Below are 23923 nucleotides of genomic sequence, written 5' to 3'. Positions count from 1 at the left end.
AAAGCATGAGCCTCGTTGGAAAAGAGAATGAATAAACAGAAGAATCTGAAGAACAAGTTACTTCCCTTTGCTAATGCCTTATCTGGTAGAGACTGTAGCTGCAGATTCCTTACCTTTGAATTATCCCCAGGCATCAGACTGTATCTGGAAATATTTCATGAGCAGCACCCCTGCGCAAGAGTAGGTGGCGCCATTCAGCTCTGCGTGGCATCGTCTGCGTCATCAGAGCCGGAAGGGATGTGCACAGTGCCTATATTGGTGCCACCCTAGTGCGCTAACATAAGTTTCTTTTCACAACTGTCTACACATGCAGAGCAGCGAAGAACACGGACCACTGGTGTGGAAAACTAGGGTCCTGAAAGGGGACAGCCCTGTCCCTAGAAATCCGTTCGCATAGCGTGGAGGATGAGTGGGTTGGTAAGGAATCTGGGGCTAGATAGAGTCTCTATCAGATAAAGAGTTCCCGAAGATATGTAACTTGTTCATACTATAGAGATTTCAAGAAGAGGATTCCTTACCTTAGAATATTTATCCAAACTATACCTCCCGGAGGTGGTTCTGCAAAACTGTTTCACACTAAAAAGTCCTGCAGGACTTCACAAGCAAGATGCCCATCCCAGCGGACCAGACTGTCTAGGTAGTAGTGCTTGGTGAAGTTGTGCAAGTTGCTGCCTGGCAGGTGCCCACGTTGCTGCCTGGCAGGTGTCCATCTGCATGGTAATGAAGTGTGGCTCTGATGGACTGAGCATGCAAGCCCTTGGTTGCTTCCTGGCCAATGAGTAGCATATTTTAATGCAGAGCACGCTCTATCGGCAGATGGTCCGTTTATGGACAGCCTTACCCTTCTTCGCTCCAACATACTGCACAAACAGTTGGTTGTCCACCAGGATTCTCTTGGTCGGCCAACGTAGACGAGCGCTTTTTTTGGGTTACAGTCAGTGGAGTTGCTACTCTTGCTTAGAGGGATGTGGCAGAGCGTAAAAGGTAGGCAGGGTGATCGACTGACCTACATGAAAGGGAGTGACAACTTTCATCACAAAGGAAGTTCTAGTGCGAAGATTCAGATTTCCTGGGTAGATGTTCAGGTATGGAGACTTAGATGAGAACGCCTGAAGCTCACTGACCCTCCGGGCAGGTGTTATTGCCACTGGGAAGGCCATCTTGATGGTAAGGGGCCTGAGAGGACAGTTGCACAGTGGCACAACGGAAGTGCACATCAAAAAGGTGAATTTTTGATTGATGTCCCACTGAGGCATGATGAAGAGAAGGTGGAAACGTTTTGCAGACCTTTCAAAAACCTATTTACAATAGGGGATTTGAAACAGGGAAGGCTGATCTGGCAACCGCAGAAAAGCTGAGATGGCAGAAACATAGCTCCTTCATGTGACCAAAGCAGAGCCCTTATGGACTAGACAAAGGATAAATAGAAGGACTTGAGAAAGGGCGCAGAAAGAGGGTCAACCTGTTTCTCAGCACATCATGCCACAAACTTGCGTAAACTGCAGGTTTATTCTGTCCTGGTAGAGGGACGCCTGGCTGCCAAGCTAACATTGCAGACTTTGGGTGGAAGGTCAAAAACTGTCCACTGTTGCAGCTCAATTTTCAAGCAAGAGAGTAAACCATTTACAGGTTCAGCTGCTGCGACAGATGAACCTCCAGGAGGGACAGCTTGATTGGAGGACCGTTGGGCACACTCAAAAGCTCAGGATACCCAACTCTCCAAGCGCAGTCCAGAGCCACAAAAATGACATGGGACCAGTCGTTCCTGATCTTTGAGAAATCTGGGCAGGAGTGGTATGGGCTGAAAGGAGTACAGGAGGCATGAGCTTCACGCGAGAAGAAAAGAATCTCCAAGCAAGAGACACTTGGAAACTCCAGCGCGCAAAACTGCTAACACTGCACGTTCTCAGCGGGGGCGAACGGATCTAACCGAGGCGCTCCCCACTGCTGAAAGAGAACTTACACCACTTCCGGATGAAGATGCCACTTGTGATCCACCAGATATTCAAGATTGGAGAGTTTGCTGCTCTGGCGTTCAGAGAACCGAACTGGTGTTGAACCGCTATGGATATGCTCGGACGTTCAAACCATGTCCAGAGACGCAGGGTCTCTCGCCAAAGGGTCCACGAACCCACCCTGTTTGTTGCAGTACGACATGGCAGTTGTGTTATCCATGAACACCTGCACTAGCCTTCTCTAAATGGAATTGCAGCAAAGCCCTTAATGCAAGCCGGATCGCCCGGAGCTCCGATAGGTTGATGTGGAGTCCGGGTTCCACGGAGATCACAGGGTCAAAAAAGTTTACAATATTTATTGAAACTAGCGTAGTCTATTATGAAGATGTTGTGCTGCGATTAGAAAAACATACAACTAGGCAAAGTAATTAACTACTAGCAAACTGTACACAATGAACAGAACTTTTTTTGCAATAAAATCTTTAAAAAGTTTAAAACTCTTGTTCATTATATTCATTAAAATGTACTCTGCTCTTCTAAATGGAGTTTATTATTGTGTTTTTCATTTTTTTTACCACGTGTGAGCTGCAAAATACTTTACACATTGCTTCCAAGTAATGCCTAACTGTTTTTGTGCCAAGCTACCAGAGGGACGAGCACAGGTTAATTTAGTGACTTTTGTGAATCATCCTGACAGGGATTGTGGTTGTTGCTCAAGGAAGGGGAAGGGGAAGGGGAAGGGGGAGAGAAGAGAAGAGAAGAGAAGAGAAGAGAAGAGAAGAGAAGAGAAGAGAAGAGAAGAGAAGAGAAGAGAAGAGAAGAGAAGAGAAGAGAAGAGAAGAGAAGAGAAGAGAAGAGAAGAGAAGAGAAGAGAAGAGAAGAGAAGAGAAGAGAAGAGAAGAGAAGAGAAGAGAAGAGAAAAGAGAAGAGATTACATTCCACATATGTAGATCTCCCCTCAGCACTTTATATGGCAAATTAACACACTATAATGTAGTGATTTTGGTGCTGCAATTGACAAATGACCATATTAAAGAATGGTTCTTTGTGCATGAATGAAGAGCCACGGTTCTGCCTTCAATTCATGCACCTGCGGTACTCGCATGACCGAGATGTAGGTCTCAGTGTAGCATTGGGAAACCTTCACAGCCAGACTCTTCATCGTCGCATCTCAAAACCCCCAATCTCGTCAAGGAATCATTCACACCTGGTGTACGTTCTATCAATCAGATTAAGGTGGCTGAAGCACGCCTATACCTATCGTGCATGCTTATGTGGATAGGCCTAGTCACTGAAGTGTTCAATAGCTTGACTGAAAAGGACACACACAACCTTATGCCCTATCAATTTATGACTTCTGGTTGTTTTCAAACATAAACACAAACAAATAAGCAATACAAGTTTATGAATATTTTCCCCTCAATTAAATAAGCAGATACACAGCGATCCATCAATACCAAAAATGTCACTGGTTTTAGTGCATAAATTATCAACTACCAAACGTGTAGGTTAAAGCCAATCTTCACCCTACAAAGCACTTTAAAGCCCATTTGGAGACTCTCGCCTTCAACAAGTAAATCCCCAGTTCCATGGACGTTCCAGGGTTCCCTACACTTTAAGCTCTCTTGTGCATGTTTCACAAGACATTGGCAGGCTGGATTAAAAAAATGTCTGGTTCCAGCTTCAAATCTCATCTTTCCACAGGACCTTGCAAGCAGAGAGCAACAATCAGGCTCCCACGGTTCTTGCAGGACAACATATGCAGATTCCTCAGCCATGATGCAGTTATAGCCGGAGTGTGCACTCAAAACTAAGGCTCCGAGACATAGCTACGTGATAACTCCTCTGCAGTTACTACAGTTCATCATTGACAGATGGCACTCACAGCCCTCAGTGCAGACTTATGCAGACTCGTACCTAGATGAACACAGGGCTCGGAGGTTTCCGAGGGCTTCCCCAAGTGTGTACTAACCGGAGTAGCTGCTTCACTGTTACCCATAGCATTTGTTCTTTCATAAAATGGAATGAGAGGTTGGAAGAGTGCTACAGTGCTCCATCTACCAACTGTGTGTTCCTTAATTCCCACTGTGGATAATCACGAGCAGGCAAGGGGCATCCTTCGCCACAGGCCCCCGCACAGGCAGTTCTTGATCCAGCGTTGCTCCCACTGCTTCACAGCGGTAATCTTGTTGGGAGACTTGAGCATGGTCACACAGCCACACCTGAAAGAGGGACAAGCAAAAGGCTCAGAACGATTACATCCGCAAACCAGTAAACACAGGCAAAGTTCAATCCAGTCTGAGCACCATTTAAAATCCTGAGTCTGAAAGGAGAGGTCTACACAGAAACTTCGCCAGCCATCATTCACAGACCTCGTGTCGGACTAACCCATTAAGAAACCACAACAATTTCTGGCCACATGAAGATCCTCTTCAGACGAATCCCAGAAAAGACTCAACGCCACCAGCCCAAGCAATATCTGATCCCTCTCTGGACATCTTGATGTACCGAACCATAAAGGGTACAGCCTACATTTAAAAAATCCCAAAATCTCTTTTTTTTAAAAAATCCCAAAATCACAAAAATATTTGAACCCTATCCCAGTCAAAATCAGACGCATTCACATCTTCAGTCTAGAGAGAATCATGGCAAGAACAAACCAGACGCCCCAAATAGGCTTCAAAGAACCACAACCAACTTCTGCTGTGTCTGACACTCAAAGATCTCGCGCAACTACAACTTACAGAAGACCTAGCGGCACAAACTAAGTCCCACATCAATAATTAATGTAAATTAAAGCTCTCTAACCCCATCCATGACACTATTGCACAAGTTACTACTTGTGTAACGATATATCTGTAAGAGACATTAGTTAGTGATAGACTCCTTACCTTAGAATATCCCCAGGTGTCTGACTGGATCTGGAAAATTTTGCATACCAATACTCTGCGCGCCGGCAGGCGTCGTCCGCGGCTCCGTGTCCGTCGTCGGCGTCGTTTGCGCCGGAATGACATCCTCGGAATACATAGACGCCGCCCATGCGCGCTGACGTCAGTTCTGATACACAGCTTTTCCACGCCAGATACGCAGAGCCATAATAGAACCAACACTGGTGCCATGAAACTAGGGCCCTGAAAGGGCATGACCTTAACCCTAGATATCGGTTCGCAGAACGGGGAGGATGGGTGCGTCGGTAAGGAATCTATCACTAACTAATGTCTCTTACAGATATATCGTTTCACAAGTAGTAACTTGTGCATCTGAAAGAGACACATTAGTGATGGATTCCTTACCTTAGAATAGATACCCCAGCAATACCAACCCGGTGGTGGGTCTGCAAACCAATAATCACACGAGAAGGTCCTGGAGGACGGAACGGCCAAAGAAGGCATCCCTCCGGACTTGGCTGTCCAGGCAATAGTGTCTTGCCAACGTGTGCAGCGAGGCCCAAGAAGCTGCCCGGCAAATGTCCTGCAAGGGCACTCCTCGGCCCAGGGCAGTGGTAGTCGCCGTGGCCCGAGTGGAATGAGCCCTCAGTCCAACAGGGGGTTCCTTCTTAGCCAAGGAGTATCACGCCTGCATACACAAGATGAGCCACCGCGAGATGGTCCGCTTGTGCACCGCCTTTCCCTTCTTAGCGCCCACGTAACCAACAAAGAGTTGGTCATCCACCCGGAACTGGCGTGTGCGATCCAGATAGTAAGAGAGCGCACGTTTTGGGTCCAGACGGTGGAGCCTCTCTTCCTCTTTCGAGGGATGCGGAGGCGGAAAGAAGGTGGGCAAGGTGATAGATTGCCCAATGTGGAAGGCCGTGACAACCTTGATCAGGAAAGAAGGTCTTGTCCACAACACAACCTTGTCCGGATGAACAGAGAGGAAAGGAGGTGTAGAAGAAAGAGGCTGGAGCTCAATCACTTTGCTGGCAGAGGTGACGGCAACCAGTCTTCAGAGTAAGAAGGCGAAGAGGACAGTAATGAAGTGGCTCAAAGGGAGCACATTAGGTAGGTAAGCACAAGATTCAAGTCCCACTGGGGCATCACGAAAGGAACAGGAGGAAACATGTGTGTGATGCCCTTCAAAAACCTATTTACAATCGGGGACTTGAACAAAGATGGCTGATCAGGTAGCCTTAAGAAGGCGGACAGGGCAGAAAGGTAGCCCTTGAGAGTGCCCAGAGCAGAGCCCTGCTGGGCAAGAGAAAAAGGAAGAGGAGAACCTCAGAAAGGGGTGCAGAGAGTGGATCCACAGCCTTTGTTGTGCACCATGCCACAAATCTGTTCCACCTGCAGGCGTATACCGACTTAGTGGAGGGACGCCTGGCTGCCAGAATGACATTACAGACTTCGGGAGGCAAGTCAAATGGCCTCAACTGTCGCCGCTCAAACTCCAAGCTCGTAGGTGGAGACTGAACAGGTTCGGGTGGAGGACCGTCCCCTGCTGCTGCGACAAAGGTCCTCCCGAAGAGGCAGACAAATCGGGGGATCGACTGACATGCTGAGTAGCTCGGGATACCAGTATCTTCGTGCCCAGTCCGGAGCCACAAGGATAACCTGGGCCCGATCGCGCCTGATCTTCTTCAGCACTCTGGGCAGAAGTGGTATAGGCGGAAAGGCGTACAATAGACCGCAACTCCACTCGCGACAAAAAGCGTCTCCGAGCGAGCAGCGCCTTGGAAACTCCAACGCGCAGAACGGATGACATTGCGCGTTCTCTTCTGTGGTAAATAGATCTAACCAAGGCTCTCCCCACTGCTGAAAGAGGCCTTGCGCCACGTCAGAGTTCAGACGCCATTCGTGATCCGACATGCACCGGCGGCTGAGTTCGTCCGCCCTGGCGTTCAGGGAACCCACCAGGTGTTGAACCACCAGGGTCACGCCCTGATGTTCCAGCCACTGCCAGAGGCGCAGAGCCTCCTGGCATAGGGTCCACGACCCCACCCCGCCCTGTTTGTTGCAGTACCACATGGCGGTGGTGTTGTCCGGGGAAACACCTGCACTACACTCCCCCGGACAGAGGGGAGAATTGCCTTCAGGGTAAGACAGATCGCCTGCAGCTCCAGAAGGTTGATGTGGAGCCGGGACTTCGCCGGAGACCAGAGGCCTCTCATCTCCGTCTCTCCAATGTGGCCCCCCAGCCCAGAAGGGACGCGTCCGTCACAACTACGTGCTCCGGGTGGGGTAGGGTGAGGGATCTGCCACTGACCCAATCGCGGTCCGTGAGCCATCACTGCAACTGTTTTGCAGTGCCCAAGACATGGTCGGACAAGTTGCCCTGATGCTGGGCCCACTGAAACTTCAGGTCCCACTGCAGAGCCCGCATCCGCCACCGGGCGTTATGCACCAGAAGGATGCAGGAGTCCATCAGCCTCAGAAGCCGCAGCGTCAACCTGACCGAGACTCAGGATAAAGGCTGAAAGATCAGAATCATAGCCTGAATATCCCGAACCCGCTGCTCGGGAGGATAAACCCGAAACTGCGCCGAGTCCAGAACCGCTCCGATGAAGAGGAGCTTCTGGGAGGGACACAGGTGCAACTTCGGCACGTTGATGGAAAACCCCAGCAGGTGCAGGAGATCGGCCGTAGTCTGGAGGTAGCCGACGACTGTCTGGGGCGAGCCTGCCTTCAACAACCAGTCGTTGAGGTAGGGGAAGACTGACAACCCTAACCTGCGCAGATGGGCTGCGACCACCGCCATCGCTTTCGTGAACACCCGCAGGGCGCTGGTAAGGCCGAAGGGGAGCACGGTAAACTGAAAGTGCTTGTGGCCTACCGTGAACCGAAGGTAACGCCGGTGGGCCGGCAGGACGGGGATGTGAAAATAAGCGTCCTGCAAGTCCAACGCTACCATCCAGTCTCCGGGGTCCAGGGCAGCTAAGACCTGAGCCAGAGTCAGCATCTTGAACTTCTCCTGTCGGAGGAAGCCGTTGACATTCCTTAGGTCCAAGATAGGGTGTATGCCCCCTTTGTCCTTCTTGGGTACCAGAAAGTAGTGGGAGTAACAACCACACCCTACTTCTGGCCCAGGAACGCGCTCGATGGCCCCCTTGGCCAAGAGGGCCGTGACTTCCTCTTGCAGAGGTTGCAAGTGATCCCCCGACACACGGTGGAATTGCGGTGGCATGGCTGGAGGGGTCGCCTCGAAGGGGAGGGAGTAGCCCATTCGGACGATTTGCAGCACCCACCTGTCTGATGTGACAGTGCGCCAGTGGAAGAGGTGATGGCGAACCCTGCCCCCCCACTGGCGTCACATGGGCCTGAAAACACGGACTAGGAGGGTTTTGAGGCAGGTGCTGCGGGGGAAGGTGTGGGCTGGCCTCGCCGTGGTCCCCGACCGCCGCTACGGCGGTTTCCACGGCCGCCACCACGCTGTTGAACGTTCTGTGGCACGTGGCTGGCGGCACGTGTGGGGGCGCCCCTTCCTTGGCCACGAAAGGGGCGAAAGGCACCCGTTTGCTGGTGTGGGGCCGAGAGGCCCAAGGACTTGGCCGTAGCCCTGGAGTCCTTAAAACACTCAAGCGCATGGTCTTCCTTTTCGCCAAAGAGGCGACGGCCATCAAACGGCATATCCAGAAGGGTAGCCTGGACATCGGCCGAAAAGTTGGCGGATCTCAACCAGGCGTGGCGTCGAACCGCCACCGTCGTTGCCATCGCCCTGCCCAGTGAGTCCGTTGTATCCAGCCCACACTGGATGGAATACCGTGCTGCATTTCGACCCTCCGCAAGGGCTTGAGCGAGTTTAGCCCGGGCCTCCTCCGGACATTGTGGCAGCACTTACGCGACCGTGTCCCACAGGGTGTGGGTGCAGCGGCCCAAGAGGCATGCAGTATTGACTGACCGCAGTCCCAAACTGAGGGACGAGAACACCTTCTTCCCAAACTGTTCGTACCTCTTGGATTCCCGATCGGGCCGGGCCGTCTGGAATGCGGTCTGGGAAGTGGAGGCCTGGATGACCAGGCTCTCAGGGGTTGGATGGGTGGACAAAAAGCATGGGTCGCCCGGGCCGGGCGGTAGCGTCTGGCCACATTCCTATCCACAGGTGGACCTGTGGCGGGCTTGAACCAAGTGCCCACAAGAACGTCACACAAGGCCTCATTAAATGGCAGCAGAGGCTCACTGGAGCTTGTCTGCGGTTTAAGGACCTCAGTGAGGAGGTTAGTCCTCACGTCCGCGACAGGGAGCTCAAGATTTAGGGCCTTGGCTGCCCTTGTCAACACTACACTATAAGCAGCCCCCTCCTCCGTAGCCACTGTTGGAGGGGAGACAAATCCAGTGTCTGGCGAAGTGTCAATTCCACTGGCCTCTCCAAGCTCCTATGTCCAGTCCTGTTGAGACTGGCAATCCCGTGCCAGAGGGTCCTCAGACCCCTCCCAATCACTCTCGTCACCAATCTCCTGTAGTTCAGGGTCAGCGGATGGGGCCAGTTCATGGAAATAGAAATCTCCAAAGGCCGTCGGTAGTGGCGCCCAGCGGCGCCGCTTCGGCGCCGCAACCCGACCAAGGGTAGGATCGGGGACGGCGCCCATAGCAGGTGCCGGGGGCAACACCCGCTGGGCCGGCGCCGGTGAGGTCGACCGGCGACAACCTGGATCCGGAAGCGGATCCAGAGAGGGCCTGTGGCGCCGGGACCGAAGTCGCCGGCGGCGCCGGGGCCAAAGCACCCAACGGCGTCGGAGCCGAAGCACCCGACCCGCTAGGTCCTCCAGCCGGGGCCGTTGGGCCCGGAGGCGCCACGGAACCCGGAGGGACTTCATGGCCATGAGGTACCGCTTGACCTCCTCAGGCGTCGCGTCATGCCCAGGGACCCGAAGGTGTGGGGCAGGCGGCAGCGTCAGCGACTCTGTCGGAGCCGCGTGGGTGGTGTCACCCGAACCCCCGGCCGCATCGCGCGAGCGTCGGAGGAACGATGGTGTCTCTCCGACCTCTCATGCCTCTTACCTGAAGACTTGGAGCCTGACGACCGATGTCCATTCCCGGAGCTGCGAGGGCTCTGACCCCGCGACCCGTCCCTCGACCTCCTGTGGGAACTTTAGACGTCAGGGCCCGGCAGTCGGAGCAGGTGCGGTCGTCTTGGTCTAAACACTTGAGGCACCGGCGATGGGGGTCGGTAACCGACATCAGTCGGTCGCACTTGGAACAGGGTTTAAACCCGGGCATCCCTACCGGCACCGTTGGAGTCGAAGACTCGAGAAAAGAAATGATCAAAAAGTTTAGTCAAAAAAGACTAAGGGGTAGTGCTTCTCCGGATCTGCGCTAGCTGGCGCGGAAAAAAGAAGAACTGACGTCAGTGCTCATGGGCGGCGTCTATGTACTCTGACGACGTCATTCCGGCGCTAACGACGCTGACGACGGACGCGGAGCCGCACACGACGCCTGACGGCGCGCAGGGGTATTGCGACGCATAATTTTCCAGATCCAGTCTGACGCCTGGGGATATTCTAAGGTAAGGAATCACTAACGTGTCTCTTTCAGATAAACCATTCTCCAATACTTTTCAGACACCCAGAGAGTAGATTCTACAATCATGTTACAGAAACATCTGTTTTGAAGAGCTTAGAAACTAAACCATATGAAGTGCTATGTAAACAAAAATGCACAAGTGCTCTGAGGCCTCCCCCATACTGATCATTTGTAGGACTGAAGTACAATACCCTAAGCTGATCTCGTTCAGGGACCTCTCGGCATCTGAACACCAATGCCCCACTAACCAAGTAAAGCCAGAGTAGAGCTCCATGCAGCGCTGGATGCCAGCTTTGTATTCATTACAAGTTTTACATTACCAGAGGTTTCTTCAAAGGGCATCACAAAGACTCTGTGTTTAATTACAGAGGAAAAATAATAAGAACAAAAAATTGCGTTCAGAGTTGGAAAAATGTCAGTCAAATAGCCATGAACCTCACGCCTCTGCGACAGACTCCCTATTATTGGGGACGATGGCTGCCAGCTTTGAGGCCCATGTAAAAATCCCAGTTAGAGAAACTTACAATATATTAAAATAAGTAACTTACCTTTAACTGTAGTTCTCCAGTATTGGAGTACCTGATTTCATAGAGTCACATGCTTAAATCATTCCCCGTCATTGAGATGGGAGTCCTCGGTACCATGTAATAGCAATACAATGTTCAAGATAGTACATAAAGGCCCCTGGCCCTTTCATTTTGCAACCTATCGCAGTCTATTTAAAAAAGAGACCAAACTTCAGCTAATCAAGCTGCCCTGCTCTCTAGAACACTCCTGAGAGAGTTCCATTCCCACACATTTTCAAAAACACGAGTGCCAGTGAATCACTTAAAGACGGAAAATGTGAGCCTCTCAGGGTGGGAGGGTGGGTCGCTTGCGAATCTATGAAAGATTCCAATATGGTGAACTACAGTTATAGGTAAGTAACTTATTTTCTTACTCCAGTATTGGAACTTTCATAGAATGACATGCTTGAATCAGAGTAGAAAGCAGTAGTGAGGCACACTGAACTATGAGATGACAGGGATACAACTGTATAGAGCTATCCCTTTGCCACAGAATAAACAAAGGCATAGCAATGAACATATTATCTTGTTCAACATCTGAAAACATTTTAGTATACTGTAAAGACAGAAAACACATTATGTTATAGGCAATGTGCAGAACTAATAAGAAGTTGGGGGGAAGCAAGAGGTAGCTCACCTTTACCGGAAAAGATGTCTTACAACTGTTTGTCCTACGCTACAACCCCTTGAGGAGTGGAATCCAGGCAGTAGTGTTGTGTATAGGGTGTGCGTATTCTTCCAGGGAGCCTCTCTGCAAATGTTCTTCTCGAGCTCAAGGCAGTACATCTGAGCTTGCAGACTTTCCTCCCCAGGATACAGAACTTAGACGTTCCGAAGCAAACGAACAATATATCAGCGTTGCACTACATAAGCAAAGACGTACAAGATCACCTCTCTCTCTTTCTGGTGCCCCGAAACTGCAACATTTTACATTGGGGAGTCCCCAGCAATGTAGCTGTCTCTGTGTCAGTCTTTATTGCCTAATGGGCTTCATCGACATGCTTGCCGAACAAGGCCTCTCCATCAAAAGGGAAGATGAAAGATTTTGCTCTATACCTCCGGGCTAAAGGAGGTAGCTTTGAGCCAACCTCGCCTTTGTGTACCGCAGAGCCTGAAAGCTGCCTAAACGTAGTAGTGGCGATATCCATGGCACAGTATATGACCTCTGCAGATGTGTGCTCCCCCTCCTGCAAGATCTTTTTGCTTCTGTTTAGCCTCTTCTGGAAGCTGATCTAAATATGGGGCGATGTCAGCCCATAGCTGCCAATCAGACCTCCCCAAAACAGCCAGCGAATTGGCCATTCGGTCAGCCCAGACATTGATGAAAAATGTCTGGCAATAACATCCCAACATCTGCCCTCCTTGTCCGGAGGCGCAGAGATCGGAGTGGAGGGGTTCTTTGATCATCTCTGGGCTGACTGCGTAATTACTGAGTCCAGCTTTGGCTGGCCAGTCAGACAGGGGCTTTATATTTCTTGTCCAGGTGTGGAAGAACCGGGATGCCTGTAGCCGGATTTTTCATGACTTTCAAGTCCTCTTCTCAAATATAGCTTGGACCTTACGTTTTTTTGGGAAAGCTCCTTAAAATCATATAAAAACAGTCCATCTGCTTGGTGGGCCTGGGGAGGGCAATTTTCTTAGGTGCCCTTTCTAACAAATCATGAAACGAGAAATGATTAAAGTGTGTGAATCAATTTAAGTTCCAATACTGGACTATAATAAACAAATATATATAGATCCGTTTTTTCAAAACGCACAATCGGCTAGTAATAATTCATAATTTTGCCTGTGAGCAGCAGCACAGATTTTCATTCCAACACCCAAAATTTCTTCTGGTTCAAAAAACAGTCCAGGCATGAGCAAAGCATATACCGACCGCGACTCTGCACCAGCGCCATCTGGATCTGCGGGCTGAAGAATGCGTTTTTAAAGCAAAGTTAGACAAAATATATTAAAATATTTCAAAATCACACAAGTGCACCTCTTGCATACACACAATCACATCTCGTCTGCCCCCACTCCAGTGCTCCTCTTACATGCATGCTGTCACATCTCTCCGGTCACCACTCCAGTGCTCCTCTTACATGCACTCTGTCATATCTCTCCAGTCACCACTCCAGTGCTCCTCTTACATGCACACTGTCATATCTCTTGTCACCACTCCAGTGCTCCTCTTACATGCACACTGTCATATCTCTCGTCACCACTCCAGTGCTCCTCTTACATGCACACTATCGCATCTATCCTGCCCCCACTCCAGTGCTCCTCTTACATGCACACTGTCACATCTCTTCAGCCCCCACTCCAGTGCTCCTCTTACATGCACACTGTCATATCTCTCGTCACTACTCCAGTGCTCCTCTTACATGCACTCTGTCATATCTCTCGTCACCACTCCAGTGCTCCTCTTACATGCACACTATCGCATCTATCCTGCCCCCACTCCAGTGCTCCTCTTACATGCACACTGTCACATCTCTTCAGCCCCCACTCCAGTGCTCCTCTTACATGCACACTGTCATATCTCTCGTCACTACACCAGTGCTCCTCTTACATGCACACTGTCATATCTCTCGTCACCACTCCAGTGCTCCTCTTACATGCACACTATCGCATCTATCCTGCCCCCACTCCAGTGCTCCTCTTACATGCACACTGTCACATCTCTTCAGCCCCCACTCCAGTGCTCCTCTTACATGCACACTGTCATATCTCTCGTCACTACTCCAGTGCTCCTCTTACATGCACTCTGTCATATCTCTCGTCACCACTCCAGTGCTCCTCTTACATGCACACTGTCATATCTCTCCAGTCACCACTCCAGTGCTCCTCTTACATGCACACTGTCATATCTCTCCTGCCCCCACACCAGTGCACCTCTTGCATACACACAATCACATCTCTTCTGCCATCACACCAGTGCCTCGCTGCCAGTAAAAGCACACCTCTGTCCTTTCAGTGCACCAGGCAATTTCAAACTTGTGTCTGTAGGGAGTAGCGATAGGAAGAAGCAGGGAATGAAGAGACATTTAATGTCTTGGAATCTCTGGGTGAAGACCTCACCTGGTGCATGATTTGCATTCCTCTGTGGGAAATGCCCCGATATGGAGGCGCCGAAGGTGGTCAATCTTTGGCTGCCCGGGGGCCCTGCAAAGAAGAAAATGAAAAGGAATATTAGGATGGCGAAACGGACAAACAAAATGGTGCTGATGCAGGGTTGGGAAGATCCTCATTGTGCAACCCCTGCTCCGCATCAAAGATGGCTTTCTGCCATGGAAATCGAGGGGATGCATCACCTTTCCACTAGTGCAACAATTCTAGTATTCCTATGGAAACGTGCATTTGTCCTTCTCTAAAGTTTTATAAATTGTTGAATCAAGGAGTAGAGCAGCTGAATCTGAAGTGCTGGAGCAAGGGACCACCAATGTGCCCTTTGGATTCTGTAGCTTGAGGATGCTGTAGATTTACACAAGGACCATCATTACCATCTACTGGCTGGGCCGGGAAAACCATCTAGTTTTATAAATGATGTTTTGGGTGGACAAGCGTAGGCGGAATCAGAAGGACTCAAGGACACTAACAGAGTACCCGCAGTACCCCTCTGCGCAGGCAGACAGAATGACTGCAGTGACGCCAGCCAAAGGATAGGTGGGCGAGGTGCAGAACTGCAGGTTAGCTTGCAGAGCCAGTGAATAAGGGGAGGTGTGAGTGCTCATTGCAGAGAATAAACCTGCAGAACTGATAATTGTGGGTAGGTCAGCACTTCCTGTGGCACAAAGAAGAACTGTAGCTCCTGAGGCCAAGGATGAGACTGCTCAACCACTGACAATGAGTAGAATTGCAAAGTCCATCACACCGGGTGGATGACCAGCTGACAGCGGTAAGTAGGCACAGCCTGCGGGTCTCCAGAAGTAGATAGGTCTGCTGTACATTTTACACTGACCCCACAACTCACATCTCTCGTACCTGGAAAAGACATCGAGTGCAGAGGGCACGGAGTGACTCAAGAGCCCGGGGGACTTGCCGAACTGCAGCTTCAGGGCCTGCTTGCTCTGCAACCGGCTGATGAGTCCGTCACTGATGGGCAGCCAGTCAATGCTGGGGATGAGCAGCTGGCTAGGCAGGAGGCAGCACTCGTCGATGAGGGTGTCATCAGGCTCCATTGGGTGATTCTCATCACGAACTGGGTAATAGAAACAGATATATACACAGGTGAGGACAAGCTACAGTCACAACATTATTCTTCACTTGACTAAGGTCACAAGAGGCAGCAGGGGAGTCACAGAGTGCCCCAGAAACACAAAGCAGCATCACACAGCCCATGCTAGGAAGAAATTGTTCCTTACCTGTAATCCTAGTTCTCTTGCAGGGAAATCTCAATTGCGATCATAAGCACTGAAGTCCCGCCCACTTGGGGGGACACCGATGCAGTTCTTTCAAGACTACATTTTCACAGTATCTTTGGCTTACTTCAGAAAGGCCAGGGCGAATATGTGACAAAAATGTAGAAATCTGTAGCCTTGAGACAGACTATAGTGCCAATTCCATTAAATTTACTTTACTTTAAAATAATGGAAGAAAAGTATAAACTTTTTTAAAACCACTATAAATAAGCAAGAATTATGTTCTTAAACGTCCTTCACAAAGTCTTTCCATTAATTTTGAAGTGAATGATCGAGAAGGATAAGCAATAGAACCCACTCAGGCGCCCCCATGGACCCCTGCCCACCGCACATATTCCACAGGGCCGCTGTCGCACCCGAACTTTGACGCACCATCCACACCTCCCTCACATCCGGCATCTTCCCAGACGACTGGAAGCAGGCGGAGGTTAAACTCCTCCTCAAGAAGCCCACGGCCAACCCAACGGACCTGAAGAACTACCGGCCTATCTCTCGCCTCCCGTTCGCAGCCAAAGTCACCGAGAGACTAGTGATCGCTCAACTGACCACCTTCATCGAAGAGAACTCCATCTTAGGCGCCTCCCAGTCCGGATTTCGCAGTAATCACAGCACCGAGACCGCCCTCCTTGCCGCCACAGACGACATCCGCATGCTACTCGACCAGGTACACACCGCGGCCCTCATCCTTCTTGATCTCTCTGCAGCCTTCGACACCGTCTCTCATCACACCCTTGCAGCCAAACTTCACGACGCTGGGATACAAGGAGCCGCCCTCGACTGGATCTGATCCTTTCTCTTCGGCAGAACCCAGAGGATCAGACTCCCTCCCTTCCTCTCCAAACACACCGATATCAACTGCGGAGTGCCCCAGGGCTCATCACTCAGCCCCACGCTCTTCAACATCTACATGGTCCCTCTCGCCGCCATCGTCAGACTACATGGGCTCAGCATGGTTTCCTACGCCGACGACACCCAGCTCATCCTCTCACTCACGAAGAATCCCGAAGACACCAGACTCTGCTTCCAGGAAGGAATGAAGGACGTTGCAGCCTGGATGAGAGACAGCTGCCTGAAGCTCAACTCAGAGAAGACCGAGGTCCTCATCCTCGGACCCTGCACCTCTGCCTGGGACAACACCTGGTGGCCCTCCGCCCTCAGGAACCCACCCACTCCTGCAGACCACGCACGGAACCACCGCATCATCCTCGCATCTTCCGTCTCCATGAACCGCCAGGTCAACGCCGTCGCTTCCTCTAGCTTAAACTACTTGTACATCCTCCGCAAACCTTCAAATGGATCCCCCTCCGTCTGCAAAAAGACCGTCACCCACGTGCTCATAACCAGCAGACTGGACTACGGCAAAGCCCTATACGCTGGAATCAACAGATCTCTCCTTCACAGACTCAAGACCATCCAGAATGCCGCAGCCAGACTCGTCCTCGGGACTCCACGACAAACACATGACTCAACACCTACGAGACCGTCACTGGCTCCCTGTCGAGAAGAGGGTCACCTTCAAGCTCCTAACCCACGCCTACAAATCCCTCAACATTGGACCCAAATATCTCAACGAGAGAGTACCCTTCCACGTGCCGAAGATAAACCTCCGCTCCGCTGACCTCGCCCTGACAGAGGTCCCCCAGATCCACAAGAGCAGAACAGGCGGGAGAGCTTTCTCCCACATCGCAGCCAAGACCTGAAACGAGCTCCCCGTGAACATCAGACGCTTCCCAACCATGCGCACGTTCAGGAAGGACCTCAAGACCTGGCTCTTCGACTGATCCAGAGCCTCCCCCCCACCACCCCTGCCCCCCCCCCCCCCACAGCGCCTTGAGACTCTCGATTTATTGACTGTATAGGCAGCAATATGAATAGAAAACTGCACCTTTAAGAGCCTCTGGAGCCCCAGGGTCCCATCATGCCTTGCAGGTGGATGTTTACTCAGATCTTTTGGATGCAGCAAATAACAGAAAAGGATCTAATCAAATGTCATCTCTTCTCTTGGGGAGGTGGAAGTGCTGCTTATGATTGCAACAGAAAATCCTCTAAGAGAGAACTAGGATTACAGATAAAAAGCCATTTCCTTCTCCCTCGAGGGATCTCCACTGATCATCATAAGCACTGAATAGATTAGCTTGCTCATTCACAAAGAGCTCGACAAGAGAAGAGATAAAACAGCAGATGTGTATTGTAAGCAAAGAGCTTTCTTAAAGAGGGTTGCCCAACCTGGGCCTCTGCCCAGCATCTGAATCCGGGCAATAGTGTCTCGTAAAGGTGTGAACGGATCTCCAAGTCACAGCTTTGCAAATCTCAGAAATCTGAATGTGTCTAAGAAAAGCAGCAGTGACTGCTTTACTTCAGGTGGAACGTGCTTTAGACTTCCCGAGTAAGGTTTTGTTGGCTTTCTGGTAACATAGGAGAATGCAGGAGACAATCCGTCTAGACAAGAATTGTTTCCAAGTGGCAAATCCTTTTATTTCAGGACTATAGTTCGCAATAAGCTGCTTGGACTTCTTGAAAGCTCTGGCATTATCTAGATAAAACTTCTACACCCTACTAACATCTTAAATATAAAGAAATCGCTCTGCAGCAGCAGAGGGGTTTTGAAAAAATGTAGGTACGGAAATAGTCTAATCGGCATGAAAATCTGAAGCTTCTTCAGGGTGGAATCTAGGATGGGTCCTCAGCACTATCCTGTTGCTATGAAATACACCAAAAGGTTCACAGGAACACAGGGCCTGTATCTCAATTACTCTACGAGCAGAGGTTACATTGACAAAGAAGGCAGCCTTCCAAGATAGGTGTTGATGAGAGTGTATATAAATGGACTCAAAAGAATGACCCATAAGGGGAGAAAGGACATTATTTAACTCCCATGGAGGGGAAGGTCACCTGAGAAGAGGATACGTCTTCCTAACGCCCTCCAGGAAATACGTGACCACAGTCATTTTGGAAAAGGACAGTTGTGAAGAACATTTTCAATAGGCTGTGACTGCTGCAAGATGCACTCTAATGGAGTAGCATTGCAATTTTGCTTCAGCCAAATGGAGGAGGGATGGAAGAACCGGTTCTTCTTAACAAGTGAGAGGATTGAAATTGTTCCGAGAGTACCAGATGAAGAATCTCTTTCATTTGAAAGAATAGGAAGTTCTAATAGATGGTCGTTTGGCTTCTCTCAAAACATTCATGCACTTCTGAGGGATGTTCAGATGATCATGTTGTATGAGTTCAGACGCCAAGCTCTCATGCTCAACGAGCGGAGATTGGGGTGTTGAATTTGGCACTCTAAGAGCTGAATGAGATCTGTGAACCACAACTGTCCAATCCACTCCTAAGCAATGAGAATTATTGCGGCCTTCAAGTGAGACAAATGGAGGAAAGGTGTAAAGAAATGTGCCTGACCAGTCGATCCATAAGGCATTTCAGAGTGTGCTTGGTTGGTAAAACCTCGAGGCGACCCCGGGGTATTTTTTGTTTTCACAGTATGCGTAAAGATCTATTTGAGGAAACATTCAGTCGCAAAAGTTGTCAAAGGACGGAATAATTTAATACCCATTTGTGATTCTCTTGAATGGTTAGGCTGAGCATTCTGGATTCCTGGAAGATCGACTGCTGTAACTCTGGGAGCTCTGGATATCAGCCATTTCTAGATTGTGTGTGCCTCTATAGACAAAGGTCTGGATCTTGTTCATATAATGCATGGTTGTTGAATTGTCCATCTGAACAAGGACAGAATTTGTCATGAATGACTGGAGGAAAGCTTTCAGGGCTAAATGTACTGCTCTCAGCTCCAGTAGGTTGATGTGGTAAGACTTATTTCTGAGACCGCCTGCCTTGTATTTGAAGATGGTCCACATGAGCAACCTAACCAGTAAAGGAAGCATCAATCACTATGGTTTGGGTCAGAATGTCTTGATGGAAATTCATTCCTTTGAGTGACTGTTTTGCACAAACTGTTAGCATCACTCGGTTCTCCCATCTTCCCCAGACCTGATCCAATTGATCTTGTAGGTACTGTTGCAGAAGCCTCATGTACAGACGTGCATTCAGGACCAGAACATTGCATGTTGCCATTGATCCTAGAAAAAAAGAGACTTTTTAGGTCTCGTGGCGTTAACCGCGCTAAAGCGCGGTCTCGCCAAAGACCTATTGTGAGCGACGCAGCTTTCGAGGAGACAAGAGATGGCCACGCGCATCTACCAAAAGAAGATCGGAGCGGGACGCGCACGCGAGAACGCGCACGCTGTGGCCATCTCCTGTCTCCTGGGAAGCTCGAACACACACACAGCCACACATCCCCCTGCTTTCACACACGCATGCGCACACATAGAGACACACACACGAGCGCATACACGCACACATATAGAGACCCCCCCACACGCGCACACACACACAAACACACACACAAGCGCCCCGAGACCCCCCCCCCCCGCTGCTCCCCCTACAACGCCAGAGTCTTGAAGTAGGCTGTACCACGGCCTGCCACTATTAATGCATACTTTGTAATTATACAATGCACATTTTTAAAACTTGATACGTTACCCTATCTCACAGTGTAAATATATTATGCTTGCAATCTGCATTAATAAGACAATGAATACCATCATTTGTTTCTACATCGACCTTTCACATTGTGTGGCAAAGATCTGTGTACTTTCTAACAAACATCCAGCTTTTAAACACAATAAACTGTATTTGCATCTATTAATCGCCTTTCACACGCGACAGTGCTTTGTTTGTAGTGAAGATAGTCATTGCACCTACTCCTCTTTTACAGACAATCCAATAGCCAGGGACGCTTGAGAAGGATGCGCAGCACCCATGATCCCACCCGCTATGGGTAACAGCGACTCCTGAAACCACCAACGTAGTACCGTCCTAGCCGTCCGCAAAGCGCTTCAGCGCCTCGTCAAAGGCCTTAAGCACTATGTAACTCACTGCATATATACTGGTGCCATTTCTTACCACAACGAGCACCCGTCACAAAGAGGTGGAGGGTGAGCAGAGTTACTACCTATAGTGCAGCAGGTGGTAAAGCAACGATGAGAAAAACTGGGTTCCCTGGACCATGATAGGTCTCGTTTTGCTGCTCTGCACGGTAAAGCAGTGCTCGGCGCTCACTCACCTGGGTGTGTGATCCTGGCTCTCGCGTCCCAGGAGACCGCTCGCCTCCTCACGGTGCTGCAGCGGTTCTGATGCTCTCAGACCCTTCCTCCCTGGGAACCAGTGCCTCACACACAGAAGTGCCAGGAGCCACCCGACCCCTGCAGTAGTAGGTCTGGAGGAGCCCCGGGCCGGGTGTCAGGGGCACAGCTCGGTACACCATCCGCACACCCCTCTCGGTGGGTCCACGGCGCCTGCACCACTCTCGGCTGGCACTCGGCTCACCTCGCTCTGTCCGCTACACACACAGACAGCGTGTGTGTTTCTGAGAGGAGCCGCCTCCCACCCGCCCTCTCCCTCCACAGCACCTCCCCTTCCCTCCCCAGCACCTCCCCCACAGCCGCCCCTCTGCAGTGACCGCACCTGCTTCCCGACCTTGCCCATCCGCGCAGCGCTGCGCCTAAATATGGCCATTTGTTACGAGGTCCCGAAAGACTCTCTCTGTCCACTTCATTCCCATAAGAAAGTTATAACCAGCCTCCGAAAGAAATGTGGCCAGCCCGACCCTTCCGGTGTACGCATGGACGTCTGCCGCAGTCTGTCGTCTATTTCTGATGGTTCTGGCGCCATCTTTGGGCGGTAGCATATTCTAGCCTGCCCTTTACTAGATTGAAACAGTACAGCAAAACATCCAAGCCTATAACGAACATGATTGTTCTCTGCTCGAATTGACGATTTTTCAATGTAGCAGCAACTTATAATCAAAAACTGAACAATTTTTCTCTCCGAAAATTCGTCTATTGATGTAATTTTTATTATGAGTCTAAAACGTTAGAAGGAATTGTTGACAGTATTATGTGATTTAGCGACAATTTCGTTCAGCCGTTCGCACTGCAAGATGGCCGCCATCCAAGAAGTCCCAGAGTCCACGTATAATCGCTCTTGCTCTTCCACTCAAGTTTTCTGCTGTGTGTTAACGCTAAAGCGGACCTATGCATACCTGCAGACCAGGTAGTTGGGTGTGGCTTGGCGGTATCTATGTTTTTCTGGATTTCCATAGTTGCCGAGACTTAAGTTTGATTATATGTGAAATGTCACGGTGTGTGTATGAGTGAGTGTCATTTTACCGCTGATACGGTCCAAAAATTATACTTTGTCTGGGCTCTGATGCTAGGAGCAGTCTAAAAACTGTACGTACCACACCTGAACGGTGTGGATAAATAAATAAAACAAGCAATAGCAATGCCAATTGGTCTTACCTATGTGAGATCTATTAACTTTGTCAATGTTTTCTAAGGCATGTTGCACAGCTGCTGTGTAACATGACAATGTCAAGAAAAAAGTGATGACGCGGCCATTGTTGACCTTGTCATAGCGGAGAAGAGGAGAAGTGTGGCTCACTGGTTAGAGCGGCAGACTCTGAAGTAGAGATCAGGCCCGGTACCAGGGTTCAAGTCCCGATGCGGCAGGGTCTTGGGCTCAATGTCCGCGGACTCGATAATTCTCGCCTCAGCGCCTACTCTAATCATGGGTCCCACGCTGCAACTCTGGGCAATAGCTTGCTTAATCTCCACAACGGCCCCTACAACACCGGGATGACTGGCTTCACCTTGGGGGTGCCCAGGAGGGGCATCTCACAGGGAGAGCCAGGAAGGGTTCCACAGCGTTATACAGCGCCGGGACGCCCCGTTGGGGCAGCTGTGCGCTTTACAAAATACACTACATAGCGCGTTTTTTTAAGTCGTGTTGCACAACAGCCTATGCTGCAGTGCATGTATTTGAAACAAGCATTTGCAATGCAATAGGTCTCACATTTATGCAAGTTTACGTTATTGGCTTTGTAAATGACAATGCCTTTTATTTATGTTTTAAAAACCAAAACATGAATAATAGACATTGTAATTTACAATGCCATTAGCTCAAACTCGCATAAATGCGAGACCTATTGCATTGCACAGGGGGATAGTGGCTGGACCGGGGGTCTCAGTGGAGGCCGCCCCCTGGAAGCAGAGCCCGAGCACCAAGGATTGGCAGGAGATAAGGGAAGCAAAGGCAGGGAAGGAGAAAGAGCGGACCCACCAGGCAATTGGGCTGGGCCAGCTCAGCCATAAATCTAGGGTAGGAATGTGGTAAGGAGATAAGGGTTATTTAAGGGTGCAGGAACGTCAGAGCGTCCGTGACGTACGACACGGTCGTCATCTAAAGGAAAAAAAGCACTTGCATGCTGGTATTTTTAGTCTCCCTATTTGGCCAAAGTACTTCAAGACCCACACACACTTTGTTGAAGCAAACTAAGAATAATGGTAGAATAGTAATTTATCCTCTCCTATAATATTTAGGGAACTTATTTGCCTCTCTTTCGAGTTTGAAGGGAGGCTCAGAAATACAGGCACTTTCAGGAGGCGTCAGCCCCGTGCGTGAGGTGCATCATCAGAGCTGTGTGAATAATAACAGCTGTGAGCCCCGTGCCTGAGGTGCATCATCAGAGCTGTGTGAATAATAACTGCGTCAGCCCCGTGAGTGAGGTGCATCATCAGAGCTGTGTGAATAATAACTGCGTCAGCCCCGTGGCTGAGGTGCATCATCAGAGCTGTGTGAATAATAACTGCGTCAGCCCCGTGGCTGAGGTGCATCACCAGAGCTGTGTGAATAATAACTGCGTCAGCCCCGTGGCTGAGGTGCATCATCAGAGCTGTGTGAATAATAACTGCGTCAGCCCCGTGGCTGAGGTGCATCACCAGAGCTGTGTGAATAATAACTGCGTCAGCCCCGTGGCTGAGGTGCATCATCAGAGCTGTGTGAATAATAACTGCGTCAGCCCCGTGGCTGAGGTGCATCACCAGAGCTGTGTGAATAATAACTGCGTCAGCCCCGTGGCTGAGGTGCATCATCAGAGCTGTGAGAATAATAACTGCGTCAGCCCCGTGCCTGAGGTGCATCATAAGAGCTGTGTGAATAATAACAGCTGTGAGCCCCGTGCCTGAGGTGCATCATCAGAGCTGTGTGAATAATAACTGCGTCAGCCCCGTGAGTAAGGTGCATCATCAGAGCTGTGTGAATAATAACTGCGTCAGCCCCGTGGCTGAGGTGCATCATCAGAGCTGTGTGAATAATAACTGCGTCAGCCCCGTGGCTGAGGTGCATCACCAGAGCTGTGTGAATAATAACTGCGTCAGCCCCGTGGCTGAGGTGCATCATCAGAGCTGTGTGAATAATAACTGCGTCAGCCCCGTGGCTGAGGTGCATCATCAGAGCTGTGTGAATAATAACTGTGTCAGCCCCGTGGCTGAGGTGCATCACCAGAGATGTGTGAATAATAACTGCCTCAGCCCCGTGGCTGAGGTGCATCATCAGAGCTGTGAGAATAATAACTGTGTCAGCCCAGTGCCTGAGGTGCATCATAAGAGCTGTGTGAATAATAACAGCTGTGAGCCTCGTGC

At 50.2% G+C, this 23923-nt stretch overlaps 1 protein-coding gene across 1 annotated transcript in view; it reads right to left on the bottom strand.

Moving 5' to 3' along the window:
- Nucleotides 1-3343: 3343 nt before the first annotated feature.
- The window catches only part of MED16 (mediator complex subunit 16), a 110912-nt gene continuing 90332 nt past the window's right edge, over nucleotides 3344-23923 (bottom strand). The window contains exons 13-15 of the mRNA XM_086946721.1: nucleotides 14944-15160; nucleotides 14041-14124; nucleotides 3344-4177 (exon numbers count right to left, since the gene is read on the bottom strand). Coding sequence (XP_086802847.1) covers nucleotides 4051-4177; nucleotides 14041-14124; nucleotides 14944-15160 — 428 coding nt within the window. The 3' untranslated portion in view covers nucleotides 3344-4050. The remainder of the gene's footprint in view (nucleotides 4178-14040; nucleotides 14125-14943; nucleotides 15161-23923) is intronic.

The sequence above is a fragment of the Lissotriton vulgaris genome, chromosome 12 (genome assembly GCF_964263255.1).
Source record: "Lissotriton vulgaris chromosome 12, aLisVul1.2, whole genome shotgun sequence".
NCBI lineage: Eukaryota > Metazoa > Chordata > Amphibia > Caudata > Salamandridae > Lissotriton > Lissotriton vulgaris.
This window is presented reverse-complemented; position numbering and strand designations above follow the sequence as displayed.